Consider the following 25482-nt stretch of genomic DNA (forward strand, 5'->3'; position numbering starts at 1 on the left):
TAATGGTTCTGCTGTGTTACGGGACCGATTTGGCGTAATCATTGTTTGTTTAAGCACTCGGCTGAATGAGCTTCTGTTGTGCTGCATCTTAGCAATAACAATGCCGCTTATCGTCCGGACTCCCTGCGGTACAATTAAAATTCCGTTGGAGTCTCCAATCTGCCTGCCAGCCATGCCTGCTGTTCATGTGCCCTTCCTGGGCCTACGTCAATCCCCATTGCTGCTATGTATTATTCACAAGCTACCAGATGATTTTAGGGACTTACCTGGAGACTCCTGGGCTTCAGAAAGCAGGAGGATGGAGCAAAGTTCTTGATGTCCAACTTCATGAATCTTAAACTGGCTCTCTGAAAGTCTGTGACCTGTAGATCAATGGTTCTAGTAGTGACAGGTCTGATCTGATCAGAAGAGTAAGGAAAAACATTGCTGAGAACCACCGATTCCTTCCAGAAATGTTCCTCTACTTGTTTAATGTGGTCTTGTATTTTACATGACTTGTCTCCACAACAAACTTCTGCTTGGTTTCTCATCATGTTCTTCTTTTCAACGTGACACTACGACAATGTAATTTCTACGTCCTCTAAAACTAATTTGGATGTAAATCTGCTATTTGTGGAGATGTCAGTTGGCGAATTGTTCAGTGGGAACCTGTGGAGCCAGCCACGGCGGCTTGATTTTAGTTAAAACCAATTAGAAATGACCAGAAATAACAGCGCCTGGAGATGAAGTCATTTTTCTCTTGAACCTCCCTGGAGAACGCAAGGCCTCTCTATGGAGTTCCTTAAGTGTTTTAGAATATTAGGTGGAGAGATGATGAAAATCGTCAAGCTTTTTTAATCATTGCATTTTGCATTTGAAAGTTTATGAAGTATAATAAGGCTAAGTGTGTCAGTGCAAAACGGGTAAGAGAATGTCGGAATGACTTTGAAGGAACAAAACTTGGATGACATCTCTCCTCTGTTCTGATTAAATAACTCTACATATAATTTGCAAGGTGATATGTCATTTAAAAATGCACACTATGTGTACATGAAGGATATCATAATGTGCTACATTTGTATTGATCATAGTTCTTGCAGAAGCATTCTTGGTTTTCATAACATATGGGTGGAGATGAGATTAGTGTTGGTTTTTATAGACCAGTTGGTTATTCAAAGATCTTCAATTTCTAATTAATGTTAACCTCAGAGTCAGATTCACTCTATAGAGCTCCAGCAAGTGGTAAAATTAAAAAACCAAATAGCTAATCTCAATATATTAACTATTTGATTATGTAATAAAGGTAATGCTTTCTATACAGTACATGAATGTTTAGACAGGACTTTATTGTACTTTTTTTTAGCTAGGCAGGAGAAATGCTCATAAACATGTGTAATCTGCTAAAGAATGTGCACTGCATGTTATTTTCTGACCAGCTGCAAGACCAAAATATTTTCTATAATTTAGATGACAGGAGGAATGATTCATACAAGGATATTTTTGGAGGAATATTGTCTCTTAATGATGCTGTACCTCAAACAGAAGTGGATGGAAATCTGTGCAAATGTTTGTGGTTGATACAACCTCCTTGTAACATTTATCCATGCTAAGGCTAGTTTCTCTTGACTTGCAAGTGCAAAATTTGAGCTTTTATGATGTTGACAGACACTATTCCATCCAGAATCCATATTTGTAACCAGCAAAACTGTGAGGTTGCTTATCAGTTTTATAGAATTTACCATTATTTGCTAAATTGTAAGCCCAAGTCAGAGCTATCCAAACCTGTTCCTAGAGGGCCACTATTCTGCAGAGTTTAGCTCCAACCCTAATTAAACACACCTGAACCAGCTAATCACGGTCTTTAGACCCACTGAAAACTTCCAGGCAATTTGGAGCTGTTTGGAGCGAAACTGTGCAGGACGTTGGACCTCCAGGAGCATGATTGGACACTTCTGGCCTAAGTAGATTGTAGAAACCATAAGCACCAATGGTCTTTACAATCTATTTATGCTTACGATGCTTTTGGGAGATGCAACTATCTTCAATATGTGGAGTTTGTGGCCTGTTGGTTAGCACATGAACTCTGCCATCTTGAACAGTTATAGAGGCTCGATTCTGACCCATGTCATTTTTATTGTCTTAAGATACCGGTGGCAGGGCACCTACATCAGGCACATTTATATTTCTGGGGATAGCTAAAACATGGGGGCGGTGTTTAGGATGGGAATCGTGCTTTTTTTGCACTGTTTTTCTAAATCAATCACATTCAGCAAGGAGGGGAAGGGGTGCAAGGCCTGTGAATACACCCATCCAACCCATACACAACAACCCCCCCCCCCCCCCCCCCCCCCCGCAGCAACAACAAATGGCACATGCTTCGATTTTATTGCTGAATTATATTGAGTCCAATACTTTCATATCTTGCAATGGATACTAAAGTTGGAAGGTCTCTTTAAAAAAAAAAAAATTACATTGAGTCATTTTGTGTAATTGTAGGATGCCTACCTAAAACCAGGAGGCCATTCGTCCAATATATCACAATTACGTTGGGGTCCACCAACCCTCAAGCAAGCCACCCATCTCCATCTTTGTCATTATTCCCCACTCAGCTGTTACTTTTCCAGAGATGTCTATACCAGCCTTGTCCTTGTATGGCTGAGAGAGCCACTGCCCCCCCCCCCCCCCTCGCCGGTCTCCATAGACTGAACAGTGAATGAGGATAAGTGTGAAGCAGCAGTCAATGAATCAAGCGGTCTGACCGGCAGCAGCCGGGGGGAAGAGAGAACGTAGAGCGGGCCCCCCTACGGGACTGGCCTCGCATTAGGAACTTCATCGCCTGTGTGTTTCTGCCACAGGTTAAATGGATCGTTCCCATTAGCTCGGTGAGGGGACAGCTCCATTACGTGAAGGAGACTCTAACTTTGAATGTCACGGAGTGCCGAACCCCAGCACAGCGCGTCAAGCACCCTGCCGGAGAGGCCTTGCTGACAATAACCATCCACGATAATCATTTGCTGTCAGGCGCTAAGGAAGCTGAAATTATACTCTTCAGTGCCGCTGGTTGGATGGCGACAGAACCTTCTTGCTCTCACATCTAGGGCCCAAAAATTGAATTTGGACCCTGTGCACATCCTTTGTATTCTTAAATGAAACCAGTTTTACTATATTTCTTATCATTTTAGATAAGGAATAAAGACCCTGCCTGGTTTTGCAGGTCTGAGACCAGTTTTGTTATTTCTTAAACATGATCTTGACGCTGTTTCACCAGGAGAAGCTGAACCTAGATCAGCATGACTCTGTCACTGGGTATTTCCCCATCTGTTATACAAACGGCTTTACCTGGCAGGAATGCAGGCGACTCAGCCCTCTGTGGCAGATGTGCTAAAGGTTAACTTCAAACAGTCATCAGTGTGCTCGACATATGGAATCTACAAGAGGAAGAAAGCAATGAATGATGGCTGTGGACATGCTTGGAATATTTTCCAGGAAATACCCAGCACACTCTTATTGGCACTGTTTTTCCGTGACAGTTTTTATGAATGGTAATATATTATGATTGTGAAATAGTTAAAAAATGAGATAGGTTATATGTGCCTTTTTAAATGGTTTATAATTAAGTGTATGCACCCAAAATAATGTCTAGATTATATCAGTTTTGTATGACTCACCTGTAGAAATCCGGAAAGATGACCTTTAGCTTGGCTGATGCAAAAACCTGAAATTATCATGAGTAAGTCTTTAGCCTTGAGTTGACTTTCATGTCCACAAATGATAACAAGCATATTTTTGTGTCAGAGCCAATGTAACATCTAAAGGCATTGTGTTTTGTGCATGTATTCTGAGGATGGTACAATTTGTTTTGACAAAGCTATCTGTCTATCTACAGTGCCTTGCCTTATTCATACCCCTTCATTTTTTTTCATGTTTTATGTTGCTGCCTTATGGTAAACTTCTTTAAATGACTTTTTTCCACATCAATCTACACTCCATACACTATGATGGTAAAGCAAAAAAAAGTTTTTAACATCTTTGCAAATTTATTAAAAATAGAAAACTTGATTCCATTGCATAAGTACTCATACCCTTATCTGGGACAGTTGGAATTTAGCTCAGGAGCATTCATATTGCTTGTAGGTGTTACTAGACTTTAAGTGAAGGTAACCTGTGGCAAATTCAATTGAATGGGTAAGATTTGAAAAGACACACACGTCTTAATAATAGGTCCAACAGCTGATAATGCATATCAGAGCAAAAACCAAGCCCTGGGGTCAAAAGAACAGTCTGTAAAGCTCAGAAACAGGTTTACGTCAAGCCACACATCTGGGGAAGAGTTCAGAAAAAAATTAAATTCTGCTTCACTGAAGGGTCACAGAAGCATGTAGTCTCTGTTACCCTTAATGGAAGAAGTTTGAAACAACCAGGATTCTTCTTAGAGCTGGCCTCCTGGCCAAACTGAGCAAATTATGGAGAAGGGCTTTGGTTAGAGTGGTGACGAAGAACCTTATGGTCACTCTAGTTGAGCTCCATGATCGTATATGCAGATGGGAGAAACCAACAGAAGGACAAACATCACTGCAACACGCCATCGATCTGGGCTTTATGGCAGTGTGGCAAGACTCACCTCTCTCTAGTGTAGACACATGAAAGCACACTTAGAATTTGCAAAAAAGCACCTAAAAGACCCCCAGACTGTGAGAAATAATATTATCTGGTCTGATGAGCCTCAATTCCAAGCATCATGTTTGAAGGAAAGCAGGCACTGCTCATCAAATGCAGAGTAGCATCCGAAAAGTAAAGTGTGCTGGTTGCAGCCTCATGCTGTGGGGCTGTTTTTCAGCGGCAGGGACTGAGGGACTCGTCAGAGTAGAAGAAAAGCTCAATGCACCAAAATATAGAGATAGCCTTAATGAAAACCCAGTGCAGAGCATTCAGAACCTCAGACGGTTTACCTTCCAACAGGACAATGGACCTAAACACACAGAAGGAGTGGCTTATAGACAACTCTGTAAATGTCCTTGAGTGGCCCAGCCACAGCCTGGACTTGAACCCAATCAAATATTTCTGGAGAAACCTGAAAATGTGCATCTGCCCCCATCCAACCTGACAGAGCTTGAGAGATGAAGAGGTGAGGAGAAGAATAGCTGATAATTGCCAAATGCTGATGAGCAAAGCTTGTCGCATCAAACAAAAAAGACTTGAAGCTGTAAAGGTGCTTCAGCTAAATATTTAGTTAATAATACTTATGCAATGTACTTATTTCATTTTTTTTTTTTTGTAATTAAATTACAAAGTTGTGACAATTCTGTTTTTGCTTTGTCAATATGGTGTATGGAGTGTAGACTGATGTAGAATTATTATTTTTTTTTATAAAGCAGTTAACATAAGGCAGCAACATAACAAACCGTGAAAAGAATGAAGGGGTGTGAATACTTTTGCAAGGCACTGTATCTGTCAGTCAGTCAGTCACAATCTTTGTCTATCCATCTATTTGTCCACCTATCCATTGTATCTGTTTGTCTTTCTTACAGTTACATATCTATCTATCTATCTATCTATCTATCTATCTATCTATCTATCTATCTATCTATCTATCTATCTATCTATCTATCTATCTATCTATCTATCTATCTATCTATCTATCTATCTATCTATCTATCTATCTATCTATCTGTTTGTCTTGCTGTCTTTATCTAAATCTAAATTAACAAAGGAACCGTTTACTTTCTGTCCTGCAGTAGTCTGATCAGTTGCTGAATTTCATAGCACATTGTAACCGCAATCATGATGTCGTCCTTTGGAGAAGGCCGGACAAGCTTTTTCCATCTGTCAAGGATGGATTCACCTCCAAACTGACCCATCACCCCATCTTCCAGTGGAGTAGACATAACCTGGCAGGCTTCACTGGTGTCGGGGCCTGGACCCAGACCCCCTCCAGCTCCAAACTCTGTTCACCCATTGGTTCCCTGGCCCCTTCCCCTTGCACCCTCCAATCAGAGCCCTCCCAATGACACCTAGAGGAGGAAGTGGGCTCTCTCCCCACCCCTCCCCTCTCTCTCCTAGCAACAGGCCATTTTTCTGACCGGGTCTAGTGTCCTCTTTTTGACAGTAATGGTTTCCGAGCAAGTACATTTTTTTGTGTTAAGATTGGTTTTCATATCTGTAAGTGACATTGACAGAATAGCTGTTGTGGTTTGGGAAGGATCAGAGACAGATAGCTGATAGTGCTACGGAATAAGGATGGGGATCGCATAGAGAGTGAGAGATAGAAAGGGAGGACAGAGCAAGGATGAGTGATAGTGACAAAAGTTGGATCAAAGACTGACGGCGTCCTCACAGTCTTCTCAGCTGAGTTTATGAGGTATCTGATAACTGCAAAGCACAACCTGTTTTGTTTCATGCTAGATATGTGACTGGTTATTTTCCACATGGTGATAAAATATATGTTGTTTTCCACAGTGGTTTTTGTGGTTACCCCTGTCAGCATGCTCACAAAGCTGCATCTGAAAGCCTTGACGTCACCTAGGCTGACTATTTGTTTTTAAGGAGTTAAATGGCTATTTAGACTTTGCTGTAGGCTACTGTTTTAGGTAATGCAGGTGTTCTGATACCTTCCAAACCTTTATGACTTCCTCTCTCTTCAGTGGAGTATAAAATTAAGATATTTTGGAAAAGTGTTGCTTTTGATATACCGAAACGTTCTTAATTTTTGAATTTTACAGGAAATACATAGTCCAGTATTAGCCATTTTAACCCTGTAATCAACTAATGAAATCTGTCTTCCACTCTTAAAAGATGGAATGTTATGAATTATCTCTAAAGTAAACCAAAATACATATTTTCCTGCAGTGAATAAACAGGCCACTAGACCATGGCAGATATCGATGACTCCTCGCTTTTCTAGCCAGACTTTTAACCATGACAGTTACTGGATTTCAAAAAACCGAGGGCTCGCCAAGAAAAAAAACTGGCTCAAATCACATGGATTGGATAAATGGCTTATTCCCTTGGACCCACCATGTTATAATTTCACACAGTTAGAGCAGAAATGTTCCTTTAAAGGGATAGTTCACTCAAAAATATTGTCAGAATTTACTCAGCCTCATGTTGTTCCAAATCTGTGTTACTTTTCTCAGTGGAACACGAAAGAGAATTTTGAATAAGTACTAATCATTCTTTTCATCATGCAGTCACAATAAGTGGATTTGGAACAACATGAGGATGAGTAAATGATGATAGAAATTTCAATTTTGTGTGAGTTATTTTAATTTTTTTTGCGTTACACTGTCTCATAGAATGAGACCTTTGTGTTTAGCCCATTGTCACTATTAGCCACAGATTGACGTCATATTTAGGTAATTGCCGTTTACCCCGATGCTGAGTGCTTTGTGATTTGATTGCAGGTGTAAGTTACAGGAGGATTATTGCTTGTTTGTTTTTTAGTGCAATGTTGTTGTTGGACATTGCACTCCCAGCAATAGCATTGTTGATCTTTGAAGCTTGACCTCAGTGCCTCAAGTTTCGCTACTGGGCCCTTTTTGTGTTTTTTGCTGCCGTGTCCTCAGGTGTGTCTCTGTGCACGTGTGCCTGCTCATTTGCTTTACCGTCTTTGACTTGTATTCCCCCTTCCCTCGAGAAAACTTCTGAAGCATCGTTATCGCCGGCCAGAGCTCTTTTTGTTTTCTGTGGAATTACTGAATCATGTCAGCTCGACATCCCTTGAGTTTCAAAGGCAAGCTGTAGAAAAATTAGCCATTGCTTCCGCATGACAAGTGGGATCTATTAGTCTGCTCTGGCCCATAGAGCATGAGCATGCTCAGTCCACATGGGACCCTCTGTTTCAGTAACGCGCACACACACACAGACATACGCACATCCATCCGTGCCTCTGTGGCATTAGTCATGCTTTATAAGGTCAGACATAAAGATGCACACGGTGCTTCTGGGCTACACTAACAGACATGAACATATTCACAGATCTGTTTAGCATTCTGTATGTGATTTCCTGTTAATTTCCATTGTGTGGAGGTCAACTGTGACAGCAAGGCAACTGCCTGGTCCGTGTGACGGCAACATACTGACCTGCCTGACCTTGCTTAGGCACAGCCTGTGGCAGCGCTAGGAAGCATTAACACAGTCAAAGCTAGCTTTTGGCTTTCAGTCAATGTCATGGCTTACAGCATCTCTGTTCCAATATTCTGTCAGCATTTTCTGTAATTTACATCGCTTTCAGCTGTATACAACTGTAGTTTTACATATTATTTATTTTAAATAATGGGACTAAATGTATTTAATATGTTTTACTATCTCTCTTTCTTTCAGGTATTTCAGTAACAAAGAAGACACACACTTGTAAGTATTTTTTTTATTAAATTGTTCATTCTAATTAATTTTTGAAGTATCATATATGAAGTATCCTTTTAATATTAATGGTGATTTTCATTTGATTAATACATTTATTGCACTTTAAGACAATTTCATACTGTATATGTTTATATATGAAACCTGAAAAATTTGTCAAATTTGTCTTGAAAAGTGCAATAACTATATTAATCTGTCTGTAGATTGATTGATTTTACTTTATTTAATTTTACTTTCTTTTATTTATTTTCATTCTAAACATTTTATATTTTTATTTATAAAGAAAACTGTTCCTCAGATTAATTTTCACTGCTGAAAAATGCTGGTCTGATATTGTTCATTTAAGAAATCTGAATTCTTCATAGGAGTCACATTATTTATTTTATTTTTTTTTTAAGAAGGTGCTATATCTACTTTGCCTGCTCTTTGAAAAAAGGATGCATTTTGTGCGTGACCTTCGTGTGCGAGGTTAAAGACGTTCCTTTTGATAAGTCTCTGAGAGAGATAGGTATCAGCTCTGGAGGGAAGACTGTAGAATATCTTACAGGTTGCATACGTGACCTTTCAAAACTCTGTGTATCCTACAGATTAAGTATATCAGTGATTTGAACTTGGTTTCAAATTTTGTTGAGGTTGCAGATCAGTTCAATTTCACACCTTAGCTTCTAAAGAGATTTTTAAAGCTTCCTTTTTGAATACATCTTTTTCAGTGCTTCTTTAAATTATGATAGCTTGTATCTTGACTTGTTCTGAAGTAGTTAAGTTAAGCTAACAATATCTCATTTTGTCATGCTAATGTCTAACCGCTACATGTTAAAACACTGTAGCTTGTTAGAAAAACTACTCGATTTTGAAAACATTGGAGCTGCAGATACAGTAGAGCTGTTAGTGTCTTTAGCATTGCTAGCTATTTAGCATCAGCCAGTTTCCGAGAAGCTGTATTTGTTTTGCATTCTCATCAGTTATAAATCTAGCTAATAAAAGATAATCTTGTAATTTTATTTGAAAATACTGCCATCCTTTCATCTGTCTTCATTCACTTGACTTGTTGAAAGGCTTTAGAAATAACCGGTTGTTGCTGTCTTCTCCATTCAATTCAAGGTGGATCAGTGGTCTTTCATCCTTGTCTTCTAGGGCCTTACTGTTGGCACAGGTCAAAGGGTGCTGTTTGACAGAGAAATGGTTCAAAATGTACATAATGGGCAGAGAAAGGGCTTTGCCAGTTACAAAAGAAATTAGCATTTTTATTGCTTGTAATGGGCTAATGAATTAGCCGGTTTTTAGTAATGAAATCAAAGTTGACCCTAATTACTTTAATTAGTAGTAAGGAACCACCCAGCATACCCTAGAAACCACCTAGCATTGCTCTAGCACTGGAACATGCTAGCTAAATTAGCCCATTTTTGTTTGTAATCTCAACTTCTCATTGAATATCCCGTTGCATTTGGAAATGTTCCACATTAGAGAAATAAAATGTTCATGTTGACTTGAATTAAGGGATCAGCTGAGATTGGATGGAGGATGTACAGTGTGTTGGGTGGGGGGTTGTGCAAATGTGCGTTTTACAATCGACTAGGCTGCATGGGCATTTACAATGCATTCATGGAAGCAACTGAACTGGAACATGCTCATACACATGCTCATATGCACATGAAAACACACACACACACACACACCCAAGGCTATAAACCCCAAACATTATATTTAAATATATTTCCCTCAATCCGGGGTTGCCAGGTCTGTGAGACAAAGACAGCTCAATGGCCAATCAGAAATGGCCAATAAACTGGCCCAGAATCAAAACTGAAAATATGCCATTTTTAGAGTCTCTATTGTGTATTTCCTTTGATTTGGAGGGTTAAGGCTGGAATGCGCTACACATTTGTCCAGATTTTTACCTCAGTTTGCAGTCTGGAAGAGTCATTGCTAGTTGCCAAATATCAGAGCCAGCCTGCGTATTTGGGTTGAAAGATTTCACAGACAATTGCTTGTACTCAGACTAGCTTCAGAATATGATTCCATTCAGTCAGAGGATATCAAGCATATTTGATATTTTGAGCTGATTTTATAACACATTTAAATGACTTGAAAGTCTGCTAGTGTGTGATCCCTAGTCGATTAGTGTACAATGCCCAGTTTTTCTCTGTAATCATTTACAATTTCGGCAAGTGTATGATGTCTAGGTTGTTATAATCTGCTCAGATCTGACATTTTGTGTAGTGTTTTCCAGCCTTTATTTTGTAATGAAGGAGCAGCATTAAAATTGTTTGTCCATATCAACAACTGGCCTGGCTCTTTTTTTTTTTTTTCTTCAAAGATTTTTTAGTATTTTTTTTTGGTCAGCATTAAACTCCCCATTAATCTCCCCAAGATGCATTTTGTAAGTCTTTTTATTATTTGTGTTTTTTTAATGTATTTATGTGGTGATATTTTTTCAAATTTTCCCCAATTTCTTTCTTTCTTTCTTTCTTTCTTTCTTTCTTTCTTTCTTTCTTTCTTTCTTTCTTTCTTTCTTTCTTTCTTTCCAACATCCCAATGTATTGGTTAGTTACTCAGTTATCTTACTTCTCCACTAAATTGACAGTGTTGAGCTGACTGTTTTCAGTAATGTATACCATTCTTATTACTTGTTTTGATTTGGTTGGTCAAAAACTCATATTATACAAATCCAACTTGAGCATCATACCGCAAAACAAGAAAAGCAGAAGTAGCCGAATTCCCGCAGACTTGGCAACCCATTTCTACTCCAACCATTTTAACTGTACACACTCGTCGCGAACTCTCACCTACCCACACACACATCACACAGACTCATCAGCCTCATCTCTTCACTTTTGCCTGAATGATCAAAACCGTGGAAGCGGCCCACCGGTCCCCTCATCAATATAAATTACAGGGCAGCTGTTGGCTTGCAGGCACTTTCCCGCTCCCTCTCGGCCTTCCCTGGCTTCACGTTCAGCCCTTAATAAACCCGAGTACTTTCTGGAAGAGAGCAGATACTTCAGTTCTCCTGTTTACGACCCACCGGCCATCTCTCTGACCAACTCAACGTCATATGGAAGTGCCACAGACATGAAGCCAAAGTAGGAACGAACATTTACTGTCAGAAATGAACATTCAGGTTGAATTTCAGTGGCAGAATTTTCAGTGGTAGTGGCAGAACAATGTGTTTTATATTTATTAATTTATTTACTTTTATAGAGCAGGTTAATTGGTGGACAATATATTGCACAAATACATAAATAATACAACTTAAAGTGACAGTTCACCCAAAAATGAAAATTCTGTCATCATTTACTCAGCCTCTACTTGTTCCAAACCTGTATGATATTCTTTATTCTGTTGAACACAAAAGAAGATATTTTGAAAAATGTTGGTAACCAAATAGGTGATAATAGCCATTGACTTTCATAGTATTTTTTTTTTCTTCATACTATGGAAATCTATGGCTAATGTCAACAGTTTGTTTACCAACATTCTTTGTTTGGGTAAACTATCCATTTTAGACGAACAAGTTTATTTAAAAAAATTTTATTCACAATTTTGCTCAAAATTCAAAATCTTGAAACATAATTGCTGCTTTTTTTTTTAAATGAAGCCTTTTGAAAAATTAATTGACCCAGGCAATATATTTGTTTACTACAGTGAACACAACATTTGTACTTATTTTTTTTTATTTTGCAAACAAGTTCAATTTCACCCCCCACCCCCCCACCCTTCAAATACACTTCCTATCAATAAAAGGGTAAAAATAATGTATAAAAACTTATGCTTTTAAACCAGAATAAACTCCAGAATAAGTGACAAGTGCAAATTTCACTTTTCAAATTGTCTTTTTTTTATCAAACTATCTTTTAGCTGTCGTTTGTATGGTTAGAACAGATGCTCCCAAGTCATTTGAGAATGTGGCATAAACATTGACTGTGAAACTCTCCTCACAGGCTCTGTTTTACAGCTCAGTTTCATGCATGGTTTTGCTTTACATTTGAACTTGACAGTTTTATGGCCGGCCTTTTTATATAGAGCTACTGCAAGGCCATGTGGTTCATTCTGGCAACAAACTCTTTTCCTTAGATAAACAGTGCTGTTTAATAGCTCTTTGAGAGGAAAAAAACAACAACGGACAGGAATTAAGTACTTGGATGTCTCCCGTTAAGAACAGGGTGTTCTAAGGAATTTAAATAAATGACAGAAATAAAATATTGTCCTACAAAAGGTCCATAGGACATTTTGTTACAAAAGTACTTTTTTAAGGAAAGATCTTTTTGTTCAAGCTTGTCAGACGGGAAAAACAATGAACTTGATTAGCTAGACGCAAGTACCAGTGGTGTTTTCCTGTGCAAAACTTGTCATCTAAATGTGACAAATGTGGTTTTCGCATGCTACTATGCGGGTGTTTATGGGAGATTTTAGGGCATAAGTAAAAGGTTTATGATATTCTGGTCCTTGCAATATCAATCTACAGTAACAGGTCACCTCCCCTCAACAAACCACACAATTTGAAGTGTGACTCATGTCTATAGCATCGGTACTACTAAACTTCTGGAAATTGTTACCTGCAACTGACTTGCCACCACTAATTATTCCCACACCCATATAATTATGTTGAACTAAAATTACTGGTAGTGTGTGACTATGTTCTGAATTCAAACTACAATAGAGTCCAGTCTCTGCTCTAGTGAGATGAGTTGGTGTTGTTGTAACCTGTCTAGGAGGCCGACATGTTGATAAGATTCACTAGATGATTACAGGCAGTAGACTAGGCTTGTAATCTTTTATTTGTGTATGTTTGCATCTACGTATATGAGTGTGTCTCCTAGATCTCATATTACAATGCCGATCCTTGGCCAGAGAAAGTGTCTGTCTCGTCAAGTCTCGCCAAGTTTTTTTTTTTAATGCATGTAGTACTAATTTAATCACTGATAACAGTTAAGTACTGTCAAGTTAAGTACTGTTAAACAACATTTGTAACTGCAAAAACAATGGCTGATTTTAAACAGGTTTCCCCATCACTGTCTGCATTGGTTGAACAAACAAAAAGCCTGCCCTAAACTCACGCCATTGGCTGAAATGATGTTGCTATGCTGAGCTGGTCGGGATATTCACACAAACAAAGCAATGTTTTGAAAACACCACAGAGACACATGTTCCATCCGAAGTAGTGTAACGAGTATGTACTAAATTTGAATTTTAACCTACTTAGCGTCTGTTAAAAAAGTAGGTTCTATATAGAATGAATATTGGTAGTATGAATGAAATTGGGATGTACTACATGTTATTTTCACATGACCTACCAGTGTCAGTTGCGTTGCTTCACTGCCATTCGTAAATCCTCCCCCATGGCCTCATGGGATAGTAAAGTGTCCATTGAATGCACACTTCATTGCTTTGCCGGAAGTAGTACAGTTGTTTTTTTGTTTTTTTTTTGCGTATTGTTTTTCGAATACTATAAATTAGGACATACTGCTTTTTTTGCCATACTGTTTTACGCATACTATATATTAGGGAAGTATTCAATTTCGGACACAGTGACACTGTTCACCCTGTAAAATCAATCTGCAAATAGCTTCGTTAATAGCTACTTATAGTTAATTAATGAATACATTTTCTTTATTGTGTCAGCATTTATTGTCAATTATATTTCTTAATGAAAAAGGAAGTTGAGTCCATAATTATAAATGTTATAAACCATCATTTGCTACCTTAACTATTGCTAGTTGGAGGCAAGTGGCATTGGGTCAGGAAATTCCAGAGGACATTTGATTCGACAAACATTTTAACATGCCCCCAAGTGCAGGATGAGTCATCACTGTTTTTTTTTATACATTTGCTGAGAGGAGAAAGACTAGATTTTAAATAAATGTGTATATGTGATAAAAATTCAACTTTTAGGAGTATTATACTAGCATATAGACACATGGACTCAAAGCCACAAACTTAGTTTTTGAACTCATGGGATCTTGAAAATCAGATTGTTTTGTATGTATGTCTTGTTTCCCAGCAAATACCAAATAATAAACATGCAATCTACTTGCATATACATGGAAATCTGCCTAGATTTATGCGATACTCCAAAGTTGTCAGAATCTCGGGTATGAAGAGCAGAAGATAAATGGGCTCGGTATTATGCCGTGGTTTGTTATTCTATCGAGAATTATTCTCTCCTAATGCATTGTTCTGCCATGATGCTGTTAGTCATGGATGACAGGTATTGAGCAAATGAAGTATTTGCTTATTTTGGGCGGCACAGGGAGAGCGACAGTTGTAGTGGAGTGTTAGCGGAGCCCGTCTTGAGTCCCGTGCAGGTTAGTCGTGACCGGGGGACACAGAGACATTGATCCAATGAAAGAAAGAGAGAGAGGGAAATTGGAGGAAAGGCAGAGAAAAAGAAAGAAAGTGATGGAAAGACATTGATTGAAATGGAGTCTTGAAAAAGGAGGGAGAAAATGAGTGAGAGAGTTGTAGAGAAGGCTTATCTGTCTCAATAGCGAGGACAGAATGTGTCAGTGTTTATTGAGAAGCATGGCCTTACCCTTGCCAGTTCATTTGTTTACCGCCTCGTCCAGCGCTGAGAGAGTCACAAAGAGGCAGCCATGCTAATCTCAATCAAACGATTAAGACATTAGGGCGACCTCGCTGAAATATTAATTGACCGTTCTACAATGCAGGTTCCTCTTGGGTGTCTTGCGTGTTTAAAAATGACTAACAATGAATAGCTGATGCCAATGTTTTCTGTTACATTTTTTAAAACACATCAACAAAATGAAAGTAACTTTATTTGTTTTTACTTTAATAGTTAATTAAGACTCTATCTGCTAGGTTGTTAGTCAATCCTGTTACCATTATATTTCCCCCTTTTAGAAAATGTCTGTTTCCTTTCAAGTGAAGTCACACAATGCAATTTATTAACACCTAAACACATTATTTCTCTGATAAAATGTTTAAAATCTTAGGAAATATTTGATTGAAAATATCCTTATTGAAGTAGAAAAGTCACCCATTTCGTAGAATGACCATACAATAACAATGTGAAAGATGCCGAAGAGCTTTAAACAAGCACTGCTTGATCAGGGAAGTCAACTAACAGTGACACAAGCATAATCATATATTGAAAACTCACACTGAAAACCACAATAAACAGCACCCATTCATACAATTGATTAATCAAACATGGATTTCACAACTTCCTTGTGTTCGTTTTAGGGCATTTCATGAATCATTATTTATAAGTTGTCATTGCAGCGAGGTCATTTGCTGAAACTTGGATGAGAGCCGTCTATGGATAATCTAACACTGTAGGGATTTATTAAACATAATCATGCTGTACACAGCCAATAATGCGTCCCAGCAGTGGTCTGACATATTTCTGTTGCACGACTAAAACGTAAATGAAAGTTGCATGGTGCAGTCTATTTGTTGAAATATATTTAATTAGTTTGTCTTGATTTGGCACACATAGGGCTTGCGTACAACCTCTCAGAGGAGACATTTAAATGATGATTTCGTCAACACTGGTTATGTGCAACAGATGAAGGGCTGGAAAGTATTGAAAGGATTTAAGAGTGACATGAGATCGAAAAGCAACACGTCACAAAGGAGTGGCCTTCAGCATCTTGTTTTGTGAAGATTGACATATGGAAGAGATTTGTTATATGTTGTCTATCAAGAGAAGTGATGGTCACAGCATGCTACGGTGTATTTTTTGTCACGCCAGTTGGCTAAGTGCTTGGTAAATGAAGTGAACACAAGCTCGTCAGAAGAGACTGTTTTGAATGGACGGAGCGTCCCAGGAGTGTGCTTTGACGAAGTGATTTCGCTCTCACCATGCCTCAGAAACCTGAAGTTTTGCCATCCTCAAACAACAAGACGCTCTGCAGAAAAAAGGCAGCACATTCAAATTGACACTCTCCAATTTTAACAATAGATTATGTTTCATCTTTTTTCCATTTGTTTGTGCCATGGAAAGAATATTTTCTATTTGGACACTTTGCTTTAATCCATAATAGCCTGCCATTTTTTTATCAGAAATAGGTCAGTATATTCACAACAGAGAAGGATGGGCCGCTTCAGTAAAAGGAAATCAATGGAGACATCTATTTGTCGTAAACCAGGACAGCGTGATTTTTATCCCTTTCTTCTCTCCCCCTCGATACTTTTTCTTCCATCCACACAAAATGACAGGTCTTCATTTTTCAGCAAAAGCATTACGGTCAGCCATTTTGCCGAATTGCAAATGGGCCTTGGTGAGTGTGATTTTTGCATAAATTGTATAAATTGAAGCAAGGCTATTTTTTTGCTCTTCAATCACCTTCTTTGGCTGAAGGTGTCTGAATGGGAGAGGTTTGGCATGACGGTTTCTTTTGTGTCCTTTTTGACAAGGATGGGGTCTGGCGTGGAGTTGTTACAGTAGGGGTTACTCAGGGACGGGCATTGGGCCCCCTTCAGTTTCTTTGTAGTCACTTAATCTGTCTCTTCCCCTCTGTGGTGGGCATGCTTTGTGCTGCACTCAGCTTCGTCAGCTCTTCTCCAGCTGTGCTGTCCCTTTGTGAGTCCCTCTGAACCTGAAAGACCTTGTTGTGAAGAGATGTCAGCCTAGAAAAACAACAGCGAGTGACATGTGTCACGCACACAAATCCTGTTTGCTGTTGTGGATTGTATACAGAGCTCCATCTGCTAAAGTGGATTACAACTTTGCAGATCGCCACAAGTGACAGCGGACAGGCACGTGCTTACGTGGGCACTTGGGCGGTGCCATAGTGCACCTGCCTAGCCATTCGGTGAAGTGGTACGGCCTTGTACGAGCTAAAGGGTGTTATCCGTCACTCCCCACTTTCTCCATGTCTCATCACTTTTCTGTCTCATGCAGCCGTCCAGTGGCCGACAAGTGCAGCATGTCAGCATGAAATGAGGGCTTTGATTCATGGGCCAGGACAGAAACGGAGGTCATCTGGCTCTGGCAGATATGAACACCACTGATGGAGGCTGACTGCTGATGTTTAAGATGGTGCTGATGAAATGTCCTTGCGCCATCATTAGCTTCCTCTACGGTCTGGTGCGTGCAAGCAGACGCATTCACGCACACATACACTGAAAACACACACCTAGTCTCGCGCAGCCAGAGCTTTGACTAAATGGCATAAGGCCTGTGCCTGTTTTCTTTTCTTTTTTCATCTTCTTCTTCTTTTCAAAATTTGGGGGTCAGCATTTATTTATTTTTCGACAGTAAAGATATTTATTATGTTACAAAATATTTTATTTTAAATAAATACTGTTCTTTTCAGCTTTCTATATAAATAATCCCAAAAAGAAAAAAAAAGGCTGGAGTAATGTCTGCTGAAAATTTTGCTTTACATCACATAAATAAATTGAAATAAAAAAAACAGTTATTTTCAATTATAATAATATTCCACAATATTGCTCTTTTTACTGTATTTTTAATCAAATAAGTGCAGCCTTGGTGAGCATAAAAGGTCTCTTTGAAACCAGTAAAATATCTTTCTGACCCCAAACATATACATAATCTGAGCTGAGTTGCTACAAAAATAAGGATATAATGCTGAAATGTCAGCCTCCACCTTAAGAATTATGCCTTCTCACAAACCATCTTTATTATGTGAGTTACAATGGCAATAACTGCAGAAGTGCAGAGACAATTATGCACTCTGGAATAATGAGAACTATAATTATCATGTAAAACTTCTTTTTCTAAATTATTCAGCTGCAATTTTGTTGAATAAACCATGCAAAAGACTGGGATTTTCAAAGAGATCAGTCTTTCATATTAGAGATACTTTAGAAACCATTGGAAAAACACTTCATAGCCGCAGAAGAACAGACTGCAGATGCTGTATCTGAGTGAATAGAGCTGTGTGTGTCTTTTGGTCCTCTTGAAAGTCGTGTTAAAGGGATAGTTCACCCAAAAATTAAAACACAGCCCTAACACAATTCTATCATATGGCTTTAGAAGGCTTGAAATATAAGTGATATAGAGCTCTTTTGAGCTACTTTTATGATACTTTTACATCCTTTCTGAGGCTTGAAAGATCCAGTCCTCATTCTTTGTAATTGCATAGAAAGAAGCAACCAGCACATTGTTTGATCTTTGTGTTCCATAGAAAAAAGACAGTCGTACAAGTTGTGACATGAAGGTGAGTAAACGATTACATACTTTTCATTTTGGGTTGTGAGCATGGGAAAAAATTGGCCACACATCTCACTTTTCCGTCCTTTTCAGGTCCTCCCTCTCTCTTTTCCTCCTCTACCTGTACCATCTTCCCTCGCAGTGTTTTAATGTATCAGCGGTTGTCAGTGCGACTCCACCTGCACACTTAGCACCTTGCCGGCTTTGTATCCATTCTGATTAAGTGGCAGACTCCTTAATGATGTGGTGGACTCGCTCCAAAGATCAACTTCATTTTTCACCACACGGTCATTAAAGAACTCGCCTCTTTAATTTCTGCTTGCATAATTCAAATCGGTCGCACCCTGCCGTATACACTACGGACAAACACAGAAAAAGTGTACAAATCTTGAACATAAAAATCAAGAACCCTTTTACAAGCATAGTTTTGGAAATGAATAGTAATTATTTATTTGAAGGTATGTTGTCATATTCTATCATGTTTTTTTTGTTTTTTTTTTATCTGTGTTTTTCTTTCTTCCAGATAACACAAAAAAAGTTTAGCAAGTTATACTTAGAGATCTTTTCTATTAAATGCAGGCGAATGGGGACAGATGCTGTTGAGCTCAAAAACTTCATAAGAAAGCACCATAAAAGTATTCTACCAATCTCACAAACTATATTCTACTTGTTCTTAAACCATATACCAGTTTTAAATAAGTATTTTTAAGAAATTGTTGTCTATGTCCATCACAGCTTTACAATCTTATTTGCCTCAGACAGATCTACATGCTTTAAAATACTTATATTTTGGCCTTTTTCTCACACAATACTATTCAGACCTGGAATAAAGCAAAAAAAGTAATATTGACTATTTTTTTAGTCCCTTTTATGTCATTTTTGGAGCTTGACAGCATGCATACCCATTTGCTTTCACTGTATGGAAAAGAGCAGCCAGGATGTTCTACTAAATATCTCCTTTTGTGTTTCACAGAAAAAAGTAAAATGACATGAATGTTTCATTTTTGGGTGAATAGTGCCTTTAATATTACATTCCTTAGCCTCGAAGATTACAAATAGCTCAAGAGGAATTTTAAGTTAGATTGATTCACAGAAAGAAGCGCTCATCTCATTTTGTGTTGCATTAAGAAGCTGTCGTAAGAGAGAGAGAGATTACGCTCCCCTAGGAGTTGTTTTCTTGAGACAAATGTACATTTACCCAATATTGTACTGGATTACAGAATCAAGGTCGACGCACAGAAACTTTATCCCTTAATCCCATGTTTTGGTTTCAAACAGCATTTGTTGTCCAAACTGAAAATAAAATGACAAATCTGAAAACAGGAAGAGACATAAGAAGTGGTCTTAAGGTTGGGGGATTTTTTTTTTTTATTCCCCCAGTGAGGTTACTGCTTTGTTCGCTGATTATAGGAGACCTCTTTTCAACCCTCATGTTACTCAGAAAACCTTGAAAATACTTTTCAGTTCATGTAACTCAATTGATAAAGCATGTTGCTAGCAGCAGCATGATCTCAAGTTCGATTCCCACACTGAAAAAAATCTCTCACACACATATTTCTAGTAAATCTCGTAATTACAAAGAAACAGCTAGTAATACATTGAATTAAGTGTGACATTTTGAATAAAAAAAGAAATAAAAATGTATTGTAAAATGTAATCTTACAGCATCAAAAATGTATTTATTTATTTGTTTTTAATTTTTTTCAGTGCAGGTAATGCACATACTGAAATGCGTTGCTTTAATGCACTTTAAAGTCAGCATGAAATAAAAATCAATTTTCCAAATGCATGTTATAGATTTTATAGTGGTAGTGTGTTTCTGCGACAGGATTACACAATTGCAATATATAGTCTGAATTGTGAGTAATAAAGTCAGAATTGCAAGATATAAAGTCAGAACTGCAAGAAACTCTCTGTTGTGATTTTTATTCGCAATTGCGAGATTCAAACACACAGTTCTGTGAGGAAAAGTTGGAAGTTTGTAATTCGCAATGGTGAGAAAAGCCAGAATTGTGAGATTTAAACTTGCAATTGCAAGAAAATGTATGAATTGTGAGATATAAAGTTGAAATTACTTTTTTTGTTTTATTTCATAGCAGAAGCTAATAAAAACAGATTTGTGAGGTTTAAGCTCAGAATTTAAAAAACTTTTGCAAGATTTCTGATTTCTGAATTTTTTTGAATATATTGCAATTCAGAATTTATATCTTGCACTTCTCGCAAGTCAGAATTGCGAGAAAAAAGTCAGAATTGAGCTATATAAATTGTGCGAAATTTTATAAATAAATAAAAATTTTAAATTTTAAAAAACTTTTTTTTTATTCTATATTTTTATCCCATGCCAGAAAAAAGCTTCCATATTTCACTGTGAACAATTCATCTATACATATGTGTTTTTTGTTTGGCTGTTTGTTTTTTGTTGTTATTCCCCCCCAAAAAAAATTCTAACTGGATTTTCCTGCCTCAGCAAGCTCACATTCATCTGCCTCCACTTTTAAGTGCAACACCCATATCTCAAAATCTATTCAACAATTGATGGATAGAACCAAGTCCCTGCCCTAAATTTTTTCTGTATTTAATCTGTATTTCACAACACAGAAGAAAAGATCTGTCGCTACTTCTATGTCACTCTGTACCTACGATGCCCTAGGCCGACTCTGTCCGACCGGGCCTGTGCGAACTTAAAGGTGCCATAAAAGACTAAAAGTGGGGCATGCATGAGGCCTCGACGTGACCTACCTTGTTCAAAGGTTCTGGGGAAGAGAGCTGTGACAGGCCTACTCCTCGGTGGAGAACATTACTAATGTGTGAGGGTGCAGGACGAGCCAGGCCCGTGATAAATTGCACCCAAACACCCCTGGCATACTCATAAGTCAACAGTAAAAGAGAAAAGCTGAAAGCCCTCTGACCAGGAGCTCAAAAACGGAAGGGAAATAGAAAAAGACTTGTTTTAGACCTACCGAAAGGGACAGATTCAAGGAGTATTGTAGCCTCAAGAACTCCCTCAATCTTGAGGATAAAGCCTCTCTCACCGCTATGGTATCTTGGAGGACTATAATGGCGTTTTAGTTGGAGGGATAGTTGCAGGACAATACAAATCCTAATAAATGAGTTGAAAATGTGCTCAGAGAGGCGGAGGGTCTCTATGGTCTGCTGCTCTGTGGTAGAGTGACGCACCTCTGACTTTAAAACTAACGAGAAGAGTCACTGCATGGCACAGTTGTGGTTGAAAGCCATTTTGACCTTATAACTTGGAAAGTACTTTCGTGCACCAGAGAAGAGGTAGCAGCAGCAGCAACATGTACATGCAAAAGTTTTTGTTTTTCTCTTAAATGTTCTACATTTATCTGTAACAGGCTTGTCTTCTATTTTATGCAATATTAAGATTAAGTAATTTTAAGTAAGATTTAGTAATTAAGTATGATTTACTCATTCTTTTTACTGGTTTTGCCAGTTTTCCCTGTATGTTCAGCTGCCCTTTTCTTACTTAACTCTTTTTTTATATATACAGACTTTAAGTCCCCTCTCTTCTTTCAGAGTTGTTTTTCAGTTTTTTTCCCCCTTCATCTACAACATATTTTTATAATGTCACTTTTTATTTTTCAGTCACTTTTTTTGCTCATCCTTTTTTAAGATTGTTTCTTTTTTATATTTTTTTCTTTCTTTTATTAGATAGTTTCTCTTTTTGCACTATTCTTATTATTTGCTTACTCATTTCTTTTTTTAAATCTCTTTCTTTTGTCATTATGCACAGCCTTTCTTGTGTTACTCTGTTTTTTCACATAGCATCTTAAGTAAACTTTTCATTTACACATGCCTGTCTTTTAGAGTTGTTTATGTGTACAGCAGCCTGGGTTACCACACTTTATTTATTTTTTTATTATTATTTTAGTATTTTACTTAATTTGATTATTATATTATATTTTACTTAAAAATATTGAAATAGACCATTAATTTACTATGTTTTTTTTAACCCACATCTTCTTTCAGTCTGTTTATTTATTCATTTATTTATTTATTTAGTTAGTTAGTTAGTTAGTTAGTGTGTTTGACATTTTGTATAGCTGGCACTTTCTTGTCTTTCTTTTTTCCACACAGCATCTTAACACAATATTTTTTTATTTTTCTTTCATGTTCAACTTTTTCTCTCTTTTTTTTACTCAACCATCTTTCCAAGCATTTATTTTTTTATTTATTTTTTATATGGCTGTCACGTCACATTGGTTTACATTTCATAGGCCATTTAAGTACATTTTTGATTGTTTTGTTTATTGTAATTTTTTTTCCTTTTTATTTCTTTGTAATGTACAGCTGCCAGTTTATTTATATATTTCTCACAAAAACTTTTCTTTTTTCATCCTTTTTTCAGTTTTTGTAAATATACATTTCTTCTGTTTTATTTTTCTCTCAATCCCAAGTAAAAGTTTTCTCTGTTCACCTATCCCTTCTTCCAGATTTGATGCAATTGTTTGGCATTGAGGATGTGTAGACTGTAGTGTGTGTTGGGGGAGGACGTTGCGTGTTTCTTTGACACAGGGTAATACATCACACGCTCCAGGGGGTCTCCCCGGTATGCTCCTCAATAATGAAGTTCATTCGTTAACTTCCCCCTCAAAGGCCACACTCCCCCACTGCCCTTTTCAGCAGTCGGCGGCATGCAAAGAAAACATAATCATGATTTTTGCCCACGACAGTCAACGCGACTGCCTATGCTCCACATGAAGGATAAGAAGGGCCATTACCTATCCCTCATGCCTAGTTATGACCATAATTATCACACCCAAAATCACCAGCCCTACTTCCTGTAGAGATGCTGGCGAGGTTCCCTTCCCAATCACCTCCACTTCCTTTTTGCAGGGAGAGGGAGTTTCATGCGGGGAGGAAGAAAGCGATCATTAGGATGCTGAACGTCTCTTCCTGGCCCCGGTTCAGACCCCGGTACATGGTGCTACGTCCCCTCCTCCTCTTCATCTCCTCCTCTCAAACTCTCTTTTCAAAGTCTTGGATGAGATCTTCTCATATTTTTTTAAGACAGAAGAACTAGTTTTTTATTCTCCATCCTTAAGCTCTAAGGCGATACACATTTACCGTAGTGAAGCCCAAATCCTCCAGTCGGTTAAATCTATCGGTTGATACGATCTCAAATAGGATCCCACACCTGAGGCACTTATTCTCATTTTTGAAGTATTTTCACCTTGGTCCTCTGAGCTTTTTTTTTTTTAGTCCTTGCTATTAGCGATTCGCAGCTCACCTTGACAGCCTCTCACAAATTAATCTCATAAACACATTTATTTGTTTGTCTCTTTCAGCCACGTTGGCAACACGAGAAAATGCCCAAAGACAAAGAAATTGGTTTGACATCTCTGCTCTATTAAAACTAACCGAGCAGCGACAACATCGACGGCAACAGCAAGCAAACAGCCGCTTGGGGCCATCTGATGTTTTCAATTAGACTGAGCACAAGGGGAGTTTAATGCTTATCAAATTGTTTACTGCCAAATGTCTCCATATTATTAATACCTGGAAGGGTTCAAATTTAATTTGAAGTAAACACGCTCAGTGTAGAGGAGGATTGGAGATTTGTTTGAGTAACATGTCAAACAGAGCTTTCTGTCTCTGGTCTCCGCGCTTTGTTCTTGGCAAGTCTGTTTGTATTTGCTCTAGACGTTTCGTCTGGTGACTTGGCTCGTTTTATTTTGTTGATTATTAATCTTTGCTTACAGCACAATTACATTTTGATGATTTTGTAAATGTATTTTGGAAAAGAAATGTTTCTTAGTTGGAAAACCCATAGTATTCCAGGCCTACAGTTTTTTACATATAAAAATTACAAACTGTGAACATTCCAGTTGACTATCAAGTGGGTATTTGGCAATATTTTATTTTAAGCCATCTCCCCAAAGTGGTATCCAAAACGTGAAATGAAACCAATCTCATTGGCCCATTTTTCAATAATTGCTTCCAAAACTGAGGCTGAGTCATTCTTTGGAGCATAGTGTCATTATACCGCACACTAACGAAGAAAGACATTTTTGGGTTTTGTTCGGTGCTAGTGGGAGCACTTTGTCTGGATCTTGACGAGGGGATTCATTTCGGTCGTATAACCCTCTTTCTTCGTCTTCTGTGAGACTCAAATGCGACATTGTGAAATTTGGAATCCCACAGAGTTCTTAAAAGAAAGTGGTCTTTAGAAATCGAACACTTCCAGTTGGTGGCTAGCTGATGATTTGAGAACCTTTTGTGGTGGTTAAGCTTGATCAAACATCTCAATTAGATATCCCAACCTACATTTCTGGATTATTAAATCAGTGCTAAAAATGATCTTGAACATAAACTCAGAGTTTCTCAAAAGATTAAAAAAACATGCTATTTATCTGAAGCCTTTCCGCTTTTTGTATTTGAACTCCTGCTGTAACGTCTCCCTCTCTTTCAAAGAACAGAAGCCCAATAGTCTTGTCTATTTATCCTGGAAATAGATATTCCCCTTGTTGTCGGACTGATATATTGAAGTCCTCTTCTCAGATGGAAGCCACAGGAAATTGCCTGGAATGGCTCTAAATTGGTTTATGATTGTTTTATACGGGCTTGTGCGCTTACGGTTTGATATTGTGTCCCCGCACTCTTCAGTGTATGTATTAAACTGATCCATATTGAGGTTGTTGGTGTGTATTTAGGGGGACTTGTTAATTCAGTGATGGTCTGAACTGGCTGCCATGTCACTTTTGGCATTACTGTGAGAAAGTGGCACTTCTGTGATATATCTGTTGTTACTCTCGTCAGGGTGGCCTGTAACAGACACTCTTGGCTAAATCCAGATAAACCAGTAGCTTTGGTCTCTATCTGGTGATCATGTTGTTGGATGTTGATAGACTGATATTAGTTCCTTCCTGTGAATCTCTTCTCACATGTGACATCTATCTCAGTGAGACCATCATCCTCTTTACTTCTGAGTAATTCAATAAACCTTGAGTCAAAGAGTAGGTGACTAGAGTGCACAGACTCCT

At 38.1% G+C, this 25482-nt stretch overlaps 1 protein-coding gene across 1 annotated transcript in view; it reads left to right on the plus strand.

Annotated features, from left to right (window-relative positions):
• Positions 1-25482, plus strand: part of roraa (RAR-related orphan receptor A, paralog a) — a 303658-nt gene that overhangs the window by 213533 nt on the left and 64643 nt on the right. The window contains exon 2 of the mRNA XM_079412252.1: positions 8299-8328. Coding sequence (XP_079268378.1) covers positions 8299-8328 — 30 coding nt within the window. The remainder of the gene's footprint in view (positions 1-8298; positions 8329-25482) is intronic.

This window comes from Barbus barbus (genome assembly GCF_936440315.1).
Source record: "Barbus barbus genome assembly, chromosome: 48".
NCBI lineage: Eukaryota > Metazoa > Chordata > Actinopteri > Cypriniformes > Cyprinidae > Barbus > Barbus barbus.